Source organism: Aphelocoma coerulescens, chromosome 3 (genome assembly GCF_041296385.1).
Source record: "Aphelocoma coerulescens isolate FSJ_1873_10779 chromosome 3, UR_Acoe_1.0, whole genome shotgun sequence".
Lineage (NCBI taxonomy): Eukaryota > Metazoa > Chordata > Aves > Passeriformes > Corvidae > Aphelocoma > Aphelocoma coerulescens.
This window is the reverse complement of record NC_091016.1, coordinates 100,044,518-100,065,578: the sequence shown is the minus strand read 5'-3', so window position 1 is coordinate 100,065,578 and position 21,061 is coordinate 100,044,518. Positions and strand designations below refer to the sequence as shown.

The 21,061-nt window shown below is 38.2% G+C and overlaps 1 protein-coding gene across 7 annotated transcripts in view; it reads right to left on the bottom strand.

The window, feature by feature from the left end:
* DST (dystonin) overlaps window positions 1-21,061 on the bottom strand; it is a 291,637-nt gene that overhangs the window by 93,982 nt on the left and 176,594 nt on the right. For 6 of the 7 annotated variants that reach the window (XM_069011407.1, XM_069011403.1, XM_069011404.1 and 3 more), the window contains 5 exons: window positions 11,021-11,173; window positions 8,763-8,996; window positions 6,132-6,413; window positions 3,825-4,370; window positions 1,233-1,409 (listed from right to left, as the gene is read on the bottom strand). In XM_069011407.1, the coding sequence (XP_068867508.1) occupies window positions 1,233-1,409; window positions 3,825-4,370; window positions 6,132-6,413; window positions 8,763-8,996; window positions 11,021-11,173 (1,392 nt within the window). Of the gene's footprint in view, window positions 1-1,232; window positions 1,410-3,824; window positions 4,371-6,131; window positions 6,414-8,762; window positions 8,997-11,020; window positions 11,174-12,532; window positions 12,767-13,783; window positions 13,931-14,113; window positions 14,330-14,483; window positions 14,631-14,836; window positions 20,396-21,061 lie in introns of all 7 variants that reach the window. The other variant, XM_069011406.1, reaches the window with a different exon arrangement.

Sequence of the window (21,061 nt, the reverse complement as noted above, 5' to 3'; positions counted from 1 at the left end):
AGTACTCACTCCTTTTGTATTACTTCCATGAAAATTTGCATTATAGAGAATATAATTCATTTTGGCATAAGGAACAAAAAGTTCAAATGACGCTTCAAATTGTAATTGGTTTTATTCCTACTCTTGTGCTCAGAAGCACAAATGTATCTAAAACATTCAATTGTTAGGAGTTCACAATTTACACTTTTGCTCTTAAACACAGCTGTGATTTGACTCCTTTTGCTGTCATGCACCTAAGTGTTAGGCATCTCCAGCAGCCAATTTGAAAGATACCATAGGTAAAGGTTGATGTAAGGGAAATGGTTAAAGCTGTACTTTCCAAAAGTTATTGACTGTCATTTTTCAATAGTAAGTGTGCCTGACCTGCACTGATACTTCACCAAGCACAGACAAAGCAGTGAGGAAGTGCCTGACCAATGGTCTTGCTCACTGAAAAACAAATAATCTTGCATTTTATTTATAGTATAGGTTATTGAATGTGTTTATGAAAATATAACAGTCAGTTCAAAGATGACAGACTGCATGAAACTTTATATTACTCACCTTATACTTCTAAAGCCTCCTCCAAATTCACACTTTATACAGATAGCCAGAGTTTTACCTTCACAAGCTCTATCACTAACTTGTCTTGCTGATACTTGGATTTACATAAAGTCATGAGTTACATCCTCAGTGGGGAAAAATAAAAAATATCATTTTTCTGTGCAGTACAAATAATGTTAAATTCACTCTCTGCTGGGTGTATAGCACTGGGTGAAACTGAAACAGGCAAACAGACTACTCAGATCCTACTGTTCACCTGGTATTATCCCTTTCATAATGAAGTAACACGCAAACGTGAACAGAAAAAAAATCAAGAGTCACAGACAATCATCAAATGGACTTCTCTATCTGGAACCCAATCCAAGCCTTATTCTGATAGCAAACCATAAGCACTAAATCCTTTCTTAGTTCAAAAACTTTCCAGATTTCACCCTATATTAGCAAAGTGATAGAAAACATATCTTGCTGTCACCACTGCTAATAGCATCTTGGTACCCCATTTTTTTTCACCCAGTGCTTTTCGGATATTGCTCTGGACAGCCAAAATTCAGAACCATAGAAGCTGTATGCCCACATGCAAGGCAAGAATTTGGCCTGCAGCCACTTGAATTATGTTAGATTATCCTGTTTTTCAAACAAAAAGCAGCTCCTTTTAGGACAAAATATTGCTGCATTTTACAGCTTTTCACCTTAGTTTCTTCAAGTTGTCTTTGGAGATTTTTGGGATCCACTGCAATTGGCTCTGATAGTTGTTTGTTCACAGCTATTTCAGAGGCTTGGAGACCTGACAAAAGTCCAGATGAGGCATCTTCATAATGCTGGTATTTATCCACCAGATCTTTAAGGTTATTTCCAAGGATGCTACACTAAAATAGTAGAAAAGAAACAAGCAAATACGCAGGCATTAAACTGTGTGCTGCATACCAACCTCAAAGTCATACATTCCTTCCTGTAATACTGCATCACTTTTTCCTGCCATCACTTCACTGTCTAACTGATTTCTGAACTAAGACATGACAGCTGGACAGGCTATGCAGGTCTTACCAGTTTGTGCTCCTAAAGGGTGATTTAGGATCAAATAACTGATGCAGGTGGGAAACTGGAATCTTACTTGCTGTACAAGAATAGGAAAAGCTTCAAGAATAATTTTTGATTCAGCAATATAAAGATTCTTTATCAGAACACTGGCACCAAAAATGTAGAAAGCTAATGGAAAGTAGAAATGTAGAAAGCCAGTGGAAGCTAGAAATTTTTATGAAAAATCAGAAGAGATGTGTATGTTCATTAAAATACAGACAGTGGAGTACTGTTTTCATAACTACCTTACCTGCATAGTGAATCCAAAGTGATATGATTGGGTATTGTACATACACTTTGTTTTATTCACTTAAAAATGTCATCTGAACAAGATCCTATTAGTCCTATATGTTAGGATGCCTCAAAATGTTTACAGCAAATTGTCACATTAAAAAGTCAGTGAAACTCTTTCAGACTTTCTGGAGATGGTTTCACAAGCAAAATCTGATTGTACCAAGTCATAATATTTATAAATAGTTACGTTAAATATTTATATCCTGAACCTTCAAGACACTGTATGGTACTTGGTCTCCATCTGGTGGGCAGACATAGAACATTCTTACTTATATAACAAGTTAACCAAGAACTGATTTTAAGATTCCTTCAACATATAAGCCTATGAAATCATGTCTCACACATATGCAAATACATAAATATAAAAGTAAAAGCAATCTAAGTATTTATTAAAAGCAAGAAGCTTTTACAAAAGGCAAAAAAGGTTACTACAAATTCATTTACAACTCAGAAGATCTCACTAATTTTGGACAATCTCACGTTTTAGAATTCTCTCCTTAAAGACTGCACAGATCTACTTTGTTCTGCATATTTATTGTCAAATATTTTAAAAAGCATGTCTATTATAACTCTTCTAAATGTATATATGGGAAGGATAGAATTTGGAAAATTGACAAATCAAGCCGCTGGCATGGGATTTTTATGTGCATAAAAATAAGCTCTCTGAAAATTTTGTTATGAAATCTTTACATTCACACTCAAACTAATTAAATAAACCAACTGGAAGAAATCTAGCATGCCAATGTAATTGTCAGTTTAGCTTCTCTGTTCATACCAGTTAAGTGGGAAAAGGAAAATGTGCGTCTGTAAAAGAAGAGCTGCCTTGACAAACCAAGAATATAAGTTTTACACTGCTCTTTTAATCAAGCAATCAAATACATGGCTTTATAGAATTTACATTTCTGAGCATGAAAACGTTAAAGAGATAAAAATTTCCAGACAAGATGGCCACTGTTGCAGATCAACACTGTACCAGTGGGTATTAAAGCTCTACTGAGGAGTTTGAACCTATGACCTTAGAAAATTATGAAATAGCACATTCAAAGGCTACTGACAGCAACTCTCTCTTCAGTGGTTCAATTAATAATTATCTCAGAAGTTTTCAGTTCTGGGATACTATCAATATTGAACAACACTGTTGGTTTTTTGAAAACAGCTGGAAATTTGGCATGTGAGACTAGCTGGTGATGTTTGTCTAGTTCTATCAGACAGATTCCATACATGAACCTGGCACAGAGAGCTAGATTATCTTCCCTCTCTGAGGTACATAGAGGATTTTGCACTGCTAATTACTCATTAGTTAGACACTAATCTGAGATTGTTAAGGATAAAATGTTTACTTGGCAGAGCAGTGGAAAAGAACTGCTGTCCTCAAATCACTAAGTTCTTTCATGCCTAGTGCTGACAACAAAGGTCACATTGGGACAAAATATTTCAGGATACAAATTAAAATTAAAACTTCATCTGTTATTTTTGTCATAGTCTCTCTCTCTTTTTACACTCATTTTATTAGTAGGGAGACAAGTAAATAAGCAGTTGTGGGAAATATTGCAAGTAACATAAAGAAACATTATACATGTGAAAGTATTACAATTTCTTTCCACCCCAAAACATAACCCAAGACATTCTGAGCTACCACAGTCTCAGAGGCTGTTTAAGGCTGGAAAGAACAATGAACTCTGGTCTCATTTCTTCTTTATAACAAAAAGTAGAAAGTATCATTCATTCAGACCTTTAATAGTCTGACACTTGACTAAAGTAGATCTTCTAGAAAACTATCTTGCTCTAACTTCAAGAAACAAAGAATTTACAACTTTCCCACAGTGTTTGTTTCATCAGCGAGCTCCTGTCTACACAAGTTGCTAAATCAATTACAATAGTAATTCCTATTCAGTATAAATAAAACTTACCTTAGTATAGAGAGATTTGAAGCGATCTGAAGCTCTATCCAGTTTCTTTTGCACTTCAGCATATGTAGCTGAGGTATCGATACCATCTTTGTCAACCTTCACACCATCTCTTTTGCTACATGACCTCGCAGCATCCAAAACTCTTTGCCCAGAAATTGTAATATAGCGTAAATCACCTTTGTGAGATATAACATCTTCTGAAAAACTCTTCTGCCTTTTCAGTTTAACCATAATACCACTGAAATCAGAAGCCCCTGCCTCCAAATTGTCAAGTTCTTGTTCTGCCTGCTGCAGCCAGGTTTCAAATTCACTATAGTCTGCATCGAATTTCTCCAGTTCTTCTCTTAGAGAATGGGTCAATTTCATTTTTCGTTCAGATTCGGCCAAAGCAGTCTCATACTGAGCCTTCAGCTCTTTCATGTTCCTCTGCATCTTGTCTTTTTCTTCAGGGGTGAGGTAGTGCCCTTGTTTCTCAAGCAGTGCCTGAGCAGACTGAGTTGCTACTATGATCGCCTGCTGCTGTGAAATAATTTTCTCATGTTGAGCCTACAAATAAAAGAAGAATAAATTAGAACCAGCACCTTCTCATGTGGTTCCTTATAAAAGGACATGTAAAACAATCAAAATGATAAAAGACTTTTCTAATTTTCCTATTATTTATTTTAAAACCCCACATTTTCTCAGTAATTTAAGTGAAAGTGTGACTCTTAGTCATCATATTTCTGTGCAGTCAAAAAATTTTACAAAACATTCAGTGGTAAATTTTTGTCAGATGTACAGGCCATAACCATATGGAAAAGTTCAAGTATCATTGCAACTTCAGCAGTACCTGGATGTATATATCACGCAAGCATTTTCCCCTGTACTTCTCAAAGACAACTCTGTAGAGCAAAACTAGACACTATCAATCTCTTTAAATTTTTTCCTAACAAAATTAATTTGCTTATTACTAAGTATTTATGGTAGTGTGCTTAGTGTAACCAAAATTTTCCTAATGCTCTGTCTCAAAATGGGATTTCACAAATAAAACATTCAAAGGTAGGCAACTTTCCAAATCAAAACTCTCCATGTCCCATTACTTATATTGTAGCTGCCATTACAGATAAGCAGACCTAAAGGAGTGAAAGCATCAAACATAGTACAGATACTTTCTTCTTGCACTCAGTGAACAAAAATTATTACTTGGGTTCTAAAATTTCATTTTTCAGAATCAAGAGCCATGATTCTTAACAAATAAAGTTAGTCATAAAACAGATCCAGTTGACATTAAAAATCAAGACACAATCTGTGCATGTAAATTTTTCAATCCCATGAAAAAATTTAAGTCCAGGAACTAGTACTGTATTCCAAATGAAAAACATATTTCAAATACATTCTTTCAAAAAATTCTTCATTCTTGAAGGTCTTCTACTCCCATGAAAATTAGCTATGTAAAATAAACAGTATGTTTTTCTTCCATGAGTACAGTGATCAATTATTCTGTAGGCACTAGGTGCAGAAATGACTGTCAAAAAAGTAAAAGTAAAAATATCATGTACGCAAAACCCAGTAATCTTATTTTCTTAAGTTGCTTTTGGGCTTTTGGTTTTTGGGTTTTTTTAATAAAAAAGGAAATCCAAAATACTGTCAGCTACAAGCATAATAATTTTCTTTAAGGTGTCAATCAGCTCACACCTAAAGGTTCTCGGTTTCTCAGCTGTAAGTCAGCAAACACCATAAAACTGAGCTCTTATTACTTTAAATGCTTCCAATTATCTTACCAGGAAAATCTATTTCTAAAATGCTGGGCCATAATTTTATGTAACTCACCTTTCTGAAGCATTCAAACACTGCTTTGCCCATGTGTTAAAGTTGTAGGGAATGAAAACCATTTCAGTAAACTATTATCTGCAGCAATTTGCAATCAGTATTCACAGGGGTCTAAAGGAGGATCAATCATTTGGGTATCGCAAAGATTTTTTAAGAAATCACACAAAGGGTATGAATTCATATTGCTATGTTTTGCATTGTATTTGCCTGCATCAATTCCTCACGACAAAAAATAATAATAGACTCACCACAAAGATTCTACATTTACCTTGTAGAATGTGTCCTTTCTCTTATTTTGCATGAAACAACTATAGTACCAGCAAAAAAGTGACAAACGTGCAATAGATTCTAACTACTGAAATTCCTACCACTGTGTATTACTTTCTTCCTAGTGCCTGTTCCAAAGCCTATGACAGAAAGGATGAGATTGAGTTTATAATGTTGAATAAGGAGCGATACACTTAGCACCTAAATGTTGAATAAACCCAGTAACAATACCTTGACTTTCTGATACTGCTGGTTCAGATTATCATCTGTGCTTTTTACTAGTCCATCCACCCGAGTTTCAATGTCTTGCTGCATTTCCAGCAGATTACCATTGACATCATCCTCCTCTTCTTCCAAAACTTTCACATCTCCTTCTTCAAAGTGTGTTCCATTCTGTTCTATTACTTGCTTAAATTTCCGGCCATGCTCTGCTTCTTTATCCACATTTGATAACCAATCCAAAAGATTTTCTATTGTATTTTTACTTTCTTCCAGCTGTTCTATGGCTGCAACCTACATAGAAATTTCACAGTTTCAATTTAGGAATCTTCTTTAAGGATCACAAAATATCAAATATATATACAAATAAACCATTTAAAATACATTAACATCAAAGAAAATTTTTGATTAATAGAGAGGTTGCTGTTCATTTTATAAGAGAATAAACCAACAGTTTATTAGTTACCCAAACGAAATATGATATGAACCTCTACACAATTTATCAATATGTACTGGGATTGCTTGGACACATTTTGGAATCAGAAGGGCTGCAGAGGTGGCTACTCTGAGAAGCTGTCAGAAGCTTCCTTCATGTCTGACAGACCCAATGCCAACTGGCTCCAACATGGACCCACCACTTGCTAAGGCCAAGCTCATCAGCAATGGTGATAGCAACTCTGGGATCACATAGAAAAAGGGTAAAAAAAAAATGCATGCAAAACAGCAGCCTGAAGAGGGGGGTGAGAATATATGAGAGGAACAGCTCAGCAGACACCAAGGTCAGTGCAGAAGGAGGGGCAGGAGGTGATCCAGGTGCCAGAGCTGAGATTCCCCTGCAGCCCATGGTGCAGCCCATGGTGAGGCAGCTGTGCCCTGCAGCCCAAGGAGGACCACGGGAATGCAGAGATCCACCTGTAGCCCCAGCAGGACCCCACTCCAGAGCATGTGAGGAGGCTGTGACCCTGTGGGAACCCCACACTCAGGTTCATGGCACAACTTGTGCCCATAGGGTCATTCCACATACTGGAACAGTGTGCCTGAAGGACTGCACTCTGTGGAAGGGTGTTGCTTTCCCAACAGTTAATATTCCCTACCACCACCCCCCTCTGCTTCGCCTTTCCCACAACCACACTCCCCAATACTCCTATTGAGATGTTTTCTGTTAAGTTGCACTCCTCTCTTTACTTACTACTTGTTATCCATTCCCTAGCCACAGGTTCCCATACCCTGTTACTGACATACCATTCCCCTTTCCCCAGACTTTTAAGTAAAAGAGGGGGAAAGGGAAAGTGCCCGCCCCCCCAATTTGAAAAATTTGGTTTTAAAAACAAATTTAACTTTGTTTGAAACCCCAACAGAAGCAACTGCCAGAGCCTGTGCCTGCATTCACCATCATGATGCCCAGCACCCAACACCTATCACCCTGCTGCCCTCTGGATGCTCCTGGTACCACCAGCAGTGAATGCTTGAATTGTGCCACAGCCCAAGGAGAACTGTGCTGCTTCAACCTCACCACCACCCGTGAGAGCATCCATTCCAGCATCCAGAGAGAAAATCCTCTGAAAGATTTTAGGACTTACTGGGATATTGGGTTGTGGGTGCTTGTGATCATGGTCATTGTTTTGTGTATGTTTGGTTGTTTGGAACGTTGGGTTTTGGGATCCCTGGGGGAAGCCTTTTTGTTTGACACAGAAAGGAGGAATTGTGGTGGCCAATGAACATACATTGCAAGGGACACAGAGTTCTCAGTAAGACAAGTGCAGGAGCCACTTTGTGTTGGGGTGGCTTCTCCCGGGATGCATTGTTCTGTTATGTTAATCTATCCCAGTTTGGATTCCCCAGTTGGCTGTCAGCCTCTACCCCCCTCGTCACGCCCCCAGAGCTTCCCCATTGGTCCCCATTCCCTAGTCCCGCCTTTTCCCCGCCCCCAGACAAAACTGTGAGCTTCGGGATCATGTTCGTATTTGCCTTTGCAACCTTCGACAGTGTAGCAGCAATAAATGCTCCTGCTGGAGCGCACGCAAATGCCCTTCTCGGCTCCTTGCTACCGACTATAATACTGAACCCACCCGTGCTTCTGGGGGTGCACATGGGACCCCACAGAGCCGGGCAGGGACAGTATTAGAAGGGATCACGCTGGAGCCCATGGGAAGGACTCACATTGGAGGAGTTCATGGAGGACTGTCTCCTGTGTGAGGGAAAAGTGTGAGGAGTCCTTCCCTTGAGGAGGAAGGAGAGGCAGAGACTGTGTGTGATGAACTGACTGCAACCACATTCCCCATCCTCCTGCACCAGTGGGAATGAGGGAGAGAACTCCAGAGCTGAGTTCAGGAACAAAGGAGAGGTGGATTTAGTTTTTATTTCTCATCATCTTATTCTGATTTGATTGGTAATAAATTAACTCCCCCAAGTCAAGCCTGTTTAGCCTGTGACAGCAACTGCGAGTGACGGCTCCCTGCCCTTACCTTAACTTACAAGCTTTCATTAAATTTTCTCTCCCCTGTCCAGCTGAGGAAGGGAGTGATAGAATGGCTTTCTGGCACCCAGACAAGGTCAACCCACCACACAACAGTAAGGTGCACGACTAATACCATACGACATGAAAAAGGTTTGAATAAAGGTATGGAATGGTTGCCTAAAAACCTTTTCTGTTTCCTGCTTAATTGCTGTTGTCATAGCTTTATCCAGTTCTTTTTTGGACTCTTCTGCCTTCTGGCTAAGGAGCAAACACTTTGTCTTAGCTTCATTCAGTTTCTGTTCCAGAACAGTCTTGTCTTCTTGTGACAACTTTTCTCCATTCTCTTTCAAGAAGGTTTCAGTATTTTTCACAATCTCTGCCAGTGTCTGGGCACTTGTTCTCATGTCTTTTTGTATCTCCTTTTGAGAAAAAAGAAAGAAAATAGGAGCAAGTAAATTATTCATGAGATCTGTCCAATTAACTTTATTGGAAGTATCTCTCTTCTAGAGATAAGCACCACCCTGGTCCTTTCCAGCTGCATATGATACATTACTACGTGGTAGACAACAATTAAAATCAAAGACATCAACATCTGACAACGTTGTTGCAGCTCAATCTGTCTTTTTTTTTTTTAATTGCAAATCTGTTTGCTTACAGTCCTATTCAGACTGAGGCCACTTTTTTCCCTTTAACAGTTCAAATATTGCATTTCCACGTACACAGAAGAACATACATCTTATTTTTTAGAAATCAAGAGTTAAGTAAATCTGCTGTACTACAGTTAGTAAAGTGAGTCTCCTGACAAATTCTGGTCCATTTCTACCCTGAGATAAAGCTGCTGAAAATAAGGCAATTGAATAGAAATCAGAAAATTGTAATCATCTTTCCCAGGTGAAAGTTTTCCTATATTTTTTGGGTTTCTTCAGGCCAGAAATGGCATGCAAGTATTTTTTTTCTTCAGTTGTAATCAATCATAATATTTCAGTCTCTCATGAATGTTTACATCCATTGAATTTCATAAAGGACAGATATTTAGTTTTAATTTACCCAAAGCAATTTTCCTACTCTGCCTCCCAATTATCTGAGAGGAGCTTTAATTCAACAATTACACTGCTGAATACATTCACCCAATTACTGAAAAAATGCCATTTTTCACCTTTTTATGCAGTGTAACAATATTGGAGCTGCAAGACAGAACATTTGATTCTCATTCTAGACCAAAGATTTTGCAGCAATTATAGAATATAGCAGCTAAAACTGCAGCTCATTTTAACACTTCAGGAAGTACATTAGAAAGATTTTCCTGGGGACTCTGTATCAAGAAAAGGACCCCGTATCTGACCCCTCTGTGCTCCCTTTCAAACAGCACACTGAGGATGAAAGCTCTGACTTGATCTATAAAAGAGCATTTTTAACCCCCATTCCCTCCTAAGACACACTTTTCAATGGCAATTCCAAGAAATCAGTCAGAAAATAACAACTAGTCTGCTAGGCAGTCACAAACAGCTGATGAAAAAAAAAATGAGGCATATGCTGTATCAGTTCTTCACTCCCCATGAATACCCCATTTAGACCATAAATCCTTAAGACAGGTAAGGGATATTAAAAGCTACCCCAGGGGTGTCTGTATGACTGACTGACTCTTAAAAACAACTTTGATGAACTCGATGTATTACTTCAAAGGTAAGTTAAGCAAGACAAGACGAATAAGGAAATTTCTCCTTTTACAGATTACTAAACCTGACTTGGAGCTCTACAGTATAGTAAACTTGTACTAGGAGAAAGAGGAAGAAGAGTACCAAGTCCCTCAGTCCTTTAACTATCATAAACTTGCTGTCAGTCAGGACAGACTAAAAGTTTATAGATGACTGGATACAGCTAAGACCAAGGAAAGCAAACAAACAGAAAGGGGTTTGCTACATGAGGACACCAAAGAGATTGCAAGAAACACTAATAAGAAACAGAATTCAAAACAAAACAAGAGTGAGACAGTAGAAAGCCTCCGGCAAGAAAAAACCCTGCAGCTAAATTTTGCAAAGTACTGTGAACAGGAATAAACACTTCCTGATACCAGCTAAAAAGCTGGCTACATTATTTTAGCATAATAAACATGCATTTTATCACATTCAACAGGAACAATCTCAAGCTAATATATTAACAAAATTCATGCCTGCTTCAAGAGTGCTTCTTGAAATGTGTAGAACATACTCCCTATTCTAGTGTCTCCTCATTTGGAAGTTTCTCTTCTCCCACTGGCACATACTGGAGTGTATTCACAGGCAGCAGTTTAAATGCATGCCACTAAGCCTTTACTTTTGGTAGGTCAAACAAATCTATTTTACTCTCCTCTCACATGACAAGCCTTTGTTACTCAACAAAAGAGTCTAGTCACTCTCCTCTGCACTCAGTCTTCTTTAACTCCTCTGACTAGAATTGTGCATACCTCCTGTTTGGTCTGGTATTGTTCCAGCTCAGCCTTACTGTCTCCAATAACAAGAGACTCTCGCTGTCCAATGAGTCGATTTTCAGTCTGTGTAAGCAAATCACAGATTTCCTGCAGTTTCTCTTTGCATTCCTGCTGCCGCTCAGCCACATCCTATATTAGAGCCAAGTACAATTGAACAATAAGACAAAAAGTCCTCACTTCAGGAACCAACACTCTAATAGGTATTAGAAATCTTTGAACATCAATACTGCAAAGCAATAATTTTAAAAGTATGCTGTAAACATGATAGCAGTGGTACAAAGAGCAAGATGAACACACAGAAGTTATGGATAAACCTCAAATATGTTGTAAGTAAAAGAGACCATGTTTGATGGAATTGCCCAATAGAAGTCTGGCCATGCACATATGTGAAGGATGAAATCTCCAAACAACAGGAGTGAAAATCCGTCTCTTAACCGCTTGAAACCTGTGATAAACACTATTAATTCTGAAAAAAAGGACATCAAAACAGAGGTTAGTTGTGAATGTGAGTTAGCTCTTTTTGGTACGCATAATATGTTACCTGAATAGAAACTGCGGACTTTTTAAGCAGTAGAAAAGAACAAAACATGCAAGCTCATTATTGTTACAAAGTCCTACAAAACTTATCTGTGCCTTTCCTATACTCAATTTTATGCTTCTTTTACAAAATATAGTAGAAAGAAATGTTCTTAGAATGGCAAAATAATACAAAGGCTTCAGAACGTTAAAGGACTTTTAATTTTTATTTACACGTAAACCAGGGGCTGAGGTGGCGACCCTGAGTCTTAACAGTGCTGCTTTGAAAGAAGAAGAGGTGCTGTTATGGTGCAGCTCTTATCAGCCTCTTTTGACTCTACAAAGGCTGCTTACGCCTGCCAGCTGCAGCTGTGCCGGCTGAAATAGTAGATGGCCCAACCTGACGCACAGTTTTCCCAGTGCCCACACCTAGAACTGCAAGTATCTTGGCTCATTTACTCATATGTTTGTCCCTCTAACCCATCTCAGTCAAAACAATCCATGGTACACGGATTTTAACAAATATGGTTCTTGGACTACAAAAATCTAGAAAAAAGGTCACATAAGCAGACGAGCTGGAAAATTAAAGGAAAATAAAATCTTCAGCAAGACCAAAGTGTTATGCAATGGTATAGCAAATTCAGTGATCAATATAGCTCAGATCAATTACTGATATAGCTGCTGAAGAAACAACACTTGTGAGAAACCTCAAGTCAATTTCACTCATTGCTAGAAAGAGCAGACCTGTGTCTGTTCATAATTTCATATGCTGTTTCTGTGAGTTTCCTCAGTTTCCCACCAAGGAAAGACAAAAAATTCACCAAACTTGATCAATATCATCTTTGTAGAACTATGAATGTATCTGTAGTAAAAAGGGAAAAGATAGAAATATGCTCAATATTGCATGCTGGTATTAAAATTCCTCATCCATAGACAGAAATATTCAGCACACATTTACACAGAAAGGCAAACCTTCTGATCACCCAGCTCTTGCACTGCCTGTAACTGAGTCTCTAAACTTTCCACTTGAGAAGTTATTGCTTCCTGTGCTTCCTGAAAAGATTTCTGGGTGGTATTTAAGAGCCTCAGCAGCTGTTTGCTCTGATTAGGAGAAAGATCTTCAGCATGTTCAGAAATGAAGAACTGAACATCAAATGCAGTGGACTCCAGTTGCATTTTCTTACAGCTGAGCTCTGCAGCACTGTTCTGTAAATGAAGTGAAGGGAATTACTAGCAACAAAGAAAAACTGAGTACCAATAAACCACAAGTATCCCTACCATCTCTTCTTAGCCCCTATTCCAAAATGCTTTTGGTAGACAGTTCAGCCATGGAAAATCAAACCTCAGAATCATTCTGACACATTCAGGTATGACATTAGAACTTGTGCATGGTTTGCCTCAGGACAGCTTGTATCCAAGTAATAAAAACCACACGTCTATTTCTTTGCTCTCTCATGGATGTCTGAAAACTGACTGTCTGAAAACTTCAACTCTAAAGGATTTATGGCAGGTTAGGTGTAACATTTCTAGGTTCTAGGTCTGAAGATATACAAATGTTAAAATATTTACTTGAAATCATTCCTATTCTTAACTCTACAGCAAGAATGTCACCATTTCTAGCAATGTGGCAAATTCTGCCAATAGCTACATCCTGTGGAGCTCCTATGACCATACCATGTCTCTGGAACTCTACTTAAGCACATTAAAACAACTAAAATTATTTTTATTATTCATACATATGGAAGCATATGAACGTTATGAAAAATTTGCTCTGCTTTGTTTTCCATTACTCATTTTATGGGGTGTGTAACGAAGAGGCTTTTCATCTTTTCCCATCTTGTGTTCTCACATATAATTGATTTGGAAGGCAATTAAACTTCAGTCAAGATTCTGGACCCTGTGCATAAAGACCCAATTTTAATCACAGAAATATTTCTATTATCAATTATATTTCTAAAAGGCTCTGTTTTATTGCAACAATATAAGTAGAACCAATAGCTTTCTCAGTAATCCTAACTTTATCAACTTTTTTGGCAAGTGAAAAAGGAAAGCAACAAGATTTTATTACTGGATTATCAAGTAGTTGTCTTCTTAAGTAATTACTTCTAGTCATCTCTTTAAGCAGTAGAGGTTATTGAGAAGGAATAACAAACATAGCTAATAATTAATAATAAGGAGCAACATTTGCCAAAAGCATCAACACCTGCCATAAAGAGCACTTACTTTAAACAGCTGTAAACTTTTCTTCACCTCTTCTATATCATTAGTATTCTTTGTGAAGTCATGCATGATTTTATTGTTCTCTGTGATCCAGTCTGAAAATCCGTGCAGTTGGTTTAAAAGTTGCTGGTGTAATCCTGCAAGCTTAGACTAGAAAGGGAATTTGTATATTTATTTATGCTCCTGGAGTCTAGTCACATTTTCTACCATATCAAATTGAATGATACATGTATCTTTATACTAAGATAAAATAAAGAAAAAGAAAATTCCTTTATTTTAGCCCAATTACCTTGAAGAAAATCAAGGTAAAACCATACGCCGATAAAAACATACCATTTCCAAGTCAACAGCGCTGATTATTTGTTTTGCTCGTTTTGAAGATCTATCACAGACCACCAAAAATGCTTCCTGCAAAGAGTCACAGCTTATCTTTAGCTCTTTAAGTTTCTCTTCTGGAATATCCCTGTTACAAGACTTTAAGAATTCTTCTGCCAAGTTCATGTCCTTTTTTAGGATAATTGCAAAGGTAGCCAGTCCTGATTCAAATGACTACAAAGAGAATATATAAAAAATGCATTAAGTTACTAAGAAAGACATTTAAATCTGAATTGCTTTAAATATATTTTACATCTCTCTTTTAAAATCTAAGGGCTATTCCTACCACCCACCACTGAAGTACAAGCATAAAGAACAGTTCACTTACCTCTAGCTGTTCCAGTTCAGCTTTTAGTATTTCCAGGCTGTTACTAATAGGCTGCTGTTTATCTAGGTGGTTTCTCATATCTCGAAGCACTGCCAAATCTTCTCGCATTTTCTCTGTTAACTTTAAACAATGCTGTACTCCATTGAACTGAAAATAAGTTTTAAAAATTAAAAAAAGATTTTCCAAACTGACTTGAAAATAAGCAATAAAAGTCCTTGGGTTTATTATGATTTAAATTTATAATCTGAGTTTTCAACCATTTTTCCAGTTCAATTATTCTCTCCAGCACTTGGAAAGATCCATGCAATTCCTTTAACACAGGACACTGAGCACATACCACTGTTGTTACTTACCATGCTAGTGGAGGTGTCTCCCACAACTGCTTCTTTTGTTTTGAAAACAGGCTCAGTAAAGCCTTTGGACGGACTGTCTGTCTCCCCATGCTCCTGATCACTTTTCCAAGTAGTGGTTGTGTTATCTGCCAGTGTTTTTCCTTCATCAATTTCTGATCCAAGTTCTGATAGTTCTGTTGAGGAAAGAGAATAAAGCCCATCTCCTTTGTCTTTACCCTCATGTTCTGTAGTGGTACCAGCAACCTGTGAGCTCATAAGCAAACCATTTATCAGCTCCTCTAACTTGCTTGTACTTTCATCTCCAGGCGAGATTTGAAAAATTTCCATAAATTCAGTGGTAGCAAGCTTGGGAACAGGAGCTCTCATGTCTGTTTCACTCTTCCTTTCATCTGGATCAGCTGTCTTTTGCTTGCAGGATTCCTGCTTCAGAATATCATGAAGAAGATCAGGACTTCTGTGATCAGGCCAAAGCAGTGAAGGAGCATCACTGTCTTTGGGCTCTGTACACAGCGTGTTAACCATTAATGCAGTTCTAACAGCATTGCTTATTTGTTTCAGATTTGACCCACTAGACATTTCACTTGCAAGCTGGGTGCTTCTAACCATTTTAAGTAAATTTTGCATTAAAGTTCTGGTATCAGAGTAACTTAGGGGTTCACCTTCCTGCTTGCAGTAAACATGTCCCATATTCAATTTCCTTTGCAATATATTCTGTAAGTCTTCCATTAGTGTGCCAGACACATCTGCTGATTGTGAAATACCTTCCTTTACTTGAAAATCTTTGCAGGGCCCCATTTCTTTTTGCAATGACTCCATGGACATTTGTTTTTTGAAACCATTTCCAAAGGAGGAAGTCTCACTGACCATGACATTTTCTCCCTTTGTGTTTTTCAGCATCTCATGCTCGTTCTGGGCATCATAATTCAAGTTATCCCCTATGCTACTCAGAATTGCAGAAGAAACATCAGTGGTATGGGTATGTCTCCCAGTAGGCAGCATGTCACTTCCATCCCCTAATTCTCTGGCATCCTCAGTACTTCCTAAAGCATCTGGTTTTATGGGGGAGATTTCACTATCATTGCCACTTTTGCTTTCTGAAATGTCTTTAAGAACATTGTCAGTATTTTGACAGTTAAGTCTCCCTGTTTCTTTAGTTATGCTAATCTCCTTTGGTTTCTCTGTATCAGGTGGGGGAAAAGAGTAAGTGTTAAATTCATTTGAATGCATTTCTTCCATATTTAGCAGAAAATCCTTTTCATTCTGTATACCCTCTTCCCCTCTTTCCATGTCCTCAAAACAGAATTCAGTTTTATCAAGTTCTGAATGGCCATCTTCTTTTATGCATATTGTATGTTGTTTTAAAGAAGCAGAAATGTTAACATCTCTCTTAAATTCATCTGATCTTGCACCTTGAATGTCAAGAAAAGCTTGATCAACATTTACTTTTCCTTTACTTGCAACAGGAGTTTCTCTATCAGCTTTAATTACTGTTGCATCAAATATTGCCCCAAGGCTTTCCATCTGAATGGGACTATTACTTAACCCCATGACATCACATTCCTCCATAATATTTACTCTATTTTTATTTTCTGTTAGAATTTCAAAACCTCTTTCTATTTGACCATGCTTCCAACTGGTGACTGGATGTACTGGGTCACTAAGTGAACTATTATCACTCACATAAGGAATATCTGTAGGGATTTTACTATCCATTTGGGATGAACTTTCCTTTAGTTGTTCCAGATAATTTAATACTTTTTCCTCTGCAAATAGTGCCTCTCTCTTTCTTTCCCCATGATTTGAATCTAACATTGGCATGGTATTACTGTCTTTATTCACACTATCAGTAAAGCATTCTGAGAGAAGTAAATTTGTCCAAGTACTTTCATCATCATCAGTAGCTTGCTGTAGGTAGGCTGTCACACTGATGTCAGATTTCACAGTATCATCAAGAAGCTGAGAACCTGGAACCCTAAACTGTGTTTCATTATTCTCTTCACTCTTAGTGGATATCCATTTAGTGTCAAAGGTGTTTTCAGACTGAACAGGCTCAGTAGTATCTTGTGACACGTGTTTACTTTTTACAAAAGTCCCATCGTCATCTTCTGTTTCCTCCTGTCTATCTTCTTCACTTGTACATGAAAGACCAACACATCTTTCTTCAGAAACATTTGACATTGATTCACATTTTACTGAGGACAGTTTTCCATTTTCATGGTTAGACTGGAAATGCAAAGTATATCCTGTCTTGTGGTCTAAAGAATAGCAGCAGTCATCAATATTCTGATTATTTTCATTGCTCCTTTCTACATCTTCTACAGAAATTAACAGCTGGTCACCTTTACTTATACATTGATGATGTGAATAAAAAATATCCATTTCCTTTTCACTGTCAGAATCAGTGTCAGAGTCATCATAGCTATCATAATCCTCCTCATAATCTTCCTCCTGTGTACCTTCAGATTCCTCCCCACACAGGTTACCTCCTGCTTTCATTTCAACTTCCTCTTTCCTGTCTTGTACATCTCCTTCACACATAATCCGTAAATAGCTCATGGCTCCTTCCTTTCTTCCTTCACTCTCAACAGTAACTGGTAACTCTTGCTCCGTCTCTCCAAAACTCCCCATTCTTTCCCTTTCCTCAGGGATTTTTTCCATAGTTTTGGCATTTGCAGAAGCTATAGTTATGGTCTCAGGTTGCCCTTTCACATTTGCATGAACATTCTCTCCAGCATTAGCTGCAAGTTCTTGAAAAGAGCTGGTCTCTTTTCTTAGGGTTATTCGTCCACCTCTCTCCTCCAGGAAACCTAATGGAACTGATCTTCCAGCCAGTTCTGGCTCCGGTTTATCATCATCCCCCAACTGCAAGGTATCAAACCCTTCATCACCTCGGGAAGTGTCAGAGGAATCATCATCATCATCATCAATTTGTGGAGTATCATAGACGTCGCTGTCATCATCATCACCCTGAGGTGTTTCATAGGCATCATCATCATCACCATCATCCAACTGAGAGCTGTCCTCTTCAGAGGCCACCTCACCAAATTCATGCTGCAAGCAGTTACTCTCAAGCTGTGGGATGCCATCGCCCCCATCTATTGATGAGTCAGAACTACTGTCACATGGCACTAACTTGTGGAATATAAGATCACTTTCTTCCACTCTCAGTCTTTGTGCTGTGCTGTTGCTGTCCCCCAGAGGTGGTCCATTGTACATGACAGTGTCACCACCCAATGAAGGCCTATGGTGCATGTCTATGCTGTCTTCTAGACACAGTTTATTCCGAAAATCAGTACAATCCTCCAGGGATGGCCTTCCATGTATGCAGGGACAGCCCTCTAGGGATGGACCCCCACATTCCTGTAGAGGTTGCTCACCATATCCATTGTCTTCAAACTTCAGTGTGACGCCGCACTGACTAACCAGTTCTTCTGGAAGTCTACATTCAGTGTCTGCACTGGTGGATGAACCAAGACCTCTCTGAAAGTTATCTTTCTTGCTGCTATCCTGTACTATTCTGCTACTGTCAACTTGAAATATGTGAGGACCATATTCTGTGCACCTTTCCAGCTCCCTCCATGTTTCATTATCTGACAAATCATTCACACTCAGGGAATTCTGTAACATATCATCATTCCTGTTTTCATTATCCAGACTGTCTCCCACACAAATCTCTTCATTTTCTGTTTCTGAAATAAGACATGTATTTGAGTAATTTGGAAGGTATCCTTCAGTGTTTCCTAAATTTGTCTGCTGATTGTTATGCTTGAGTTCTGTCCACTCAGAAACTTCCAAAAAACCTCTGAGTTCATTTCTCTTCATGGCATTTTGAGTGCTACTTACTACATTTCTGAGTTCTGCAGGGATAGTTAACAAAATCTCCTGTGTATATTCTGATTGCTCAGTACCAAGAGTATTGCAAACATCTGGCCTACACACATGGAGATCTTCTTGTGAAGATACATAATTCCCTAAATCATCACATTGATTTACTTTCCTGTTATTACAAAAATTCTCAGCACCTGAAAGATCACCCTGAACACTGTCTGCTGATTTTAGGTTAATTCTTTTTGAGCTTCCATATTTGTTACTAAGTTCCATTTCTGACACACCAGCATTGTACTCAGTCCTATCACCTTCCAGCAACGTATTGATGACTTCTTGCAGTTGTCCATCATATAACAAAAGTCTCCCTCCAGTGTTGGCATCCATATAACTATTTACCATCAGGTAAGACATGAATAGTTTCTTAGCTTGATCTAGATTATGACATACAGGGTCTTCTGTGCCCGAATCTTCACATTCCTCCTCATAGTCATGACATACAGACGGCAGAAATTCGTAAGTCGATAACCATTTTGCAGCATTTTTACAAGGAGACTTTAATTCTTCTACACTGGGCATTTTATCTGGTAAAGTCACATTGGTCAAAACAGATACAGTATTACTGTCTATTATCCCTGATTCTGCAGCCTTGTCAAGACTGATTATTTCACAAGTTTCTGGAATGTAAAGTGCAGCTATTTTCTTTCTATCATTCAGTATTTTGAATGCCAGCTCATTTGTAATCATATCTTGGTGCAAAGAAGTTGATACAGGGAATATTTCACCTGTGTGAGGCCAAATTAGTCCCACAAAGCCTCTCTGTGCTTCTAATACCAGCAGAGCACTGGTAGATGATATTAAGTTGCATTGTACAGCTTCATCAACAGTCAGGCGTTGTCCTGAATTTTGACAAAGGATTCCACCAGTCTTAACCTGATGTGTGAGGATCCCACAGGCAGTGTCCTGATCTATCACTCCTTGTCTCATGGCCTCTTCCACAGTCATTCGCTTCCCTGAGTCAGGATCAATGATTCCTCCAGACATTAACTGAGCACCCAGCAGCCTGAACATCATTTCCCTGTCAATGAGCCCTTCATGGGCTGCCCTCAGAACAGTTACCCTCCTTCCACATTTTAACACAATTCTCCCTTTTTCTTGTGGTTTCACAGGTAAGAGTCTTAACCCTGTTGCTTCATGTATTATGCTTCTATGAACCATCTGTTCAAGGGAAATTTTCTCGGCACAGTTGGGGTCTATGAGATCTTTACATGTGTCTTTTCTTTCCAGGAGTTTTGCATATAAGGTTGGAGAAACGAGGTTTTTCTGGAAAGCATTCTGCAAAGACAGCTTTTCTCCAGTAGATGGCAAAATCAAATACCCACTTGAAAGCTGATTCTCAAGAATTTTAACAGCCAGAGGTTCTGAAATTAGACCTTGTTCTAAAGCTGAAACAACTGGAATATTTGCTAATGATGATTCTGACATAAGCTTCTTTGCATTACTTAATTCTTGCAGGTGCAACAGAATCTGCTCATCAATTAAGGCATGAGCTTCAGCTTCTTCCAAATCATAACACACTCCTAATTCTGGAGAAATTATTCCAGAAAGAATCAGCTGATTCTCAAGCAATCTAATTCCAGTGTCATAGTCAAGAAAACCTCTTAAAATAGACTGAAAGACTGAAAGAACTTCTCCAGTTGTTTGGTCAATGACACCAGCAATGACTTTATTCACCTAAAAGGGAATATAAAAGAAAAGCTATCAGTATTTTTGGACTGTATATTTCAAATCTTCTTTGGACTTTGAATGCATGATAAGCATAAAAACATGTACTTACCAGGCCTGGAGGAATGATGTGAATGTTAGCAGCTCAAATGCGCAAGTGATCTATGTCAGTCATTCAACAGCACACGATGTGATAAAAGATTTAAAACCAACATGCATCTGTGAATTGAAAACCTATGCTTTGCATACATAAACAGGGTTAGTGAAAGACAATAGAAGAAATTATTGCAGAGAGAGCAAATAGAACATATACCTGAAAGGCACATTTTCATGCTATAAATGTCTGTGAAAGGTTAGAATATTTGGAAACAGTATGTGATTCAACACAACCATGCTATTCATGTTTACAGCATACAGCAGTTCTGTATATACACTTAACAATATGGAATCTGATATTCTAGCACCAAATATTGCATTTAGTTGGCATGGAAAGCATGAAGTCAGTTTGGCAACATTATCTGAACTCATTACACAGATTCTGCCTCTATACGTATATGAGAACACTCGCAAGATAATTTTTGAGAACTCCATATTTAAGACTAATATCCATTTAGAAATATATTCATAGCGTCTCAGAGCTAATTGTATTATGTCCTCCTGTTTTCATACCCAGAA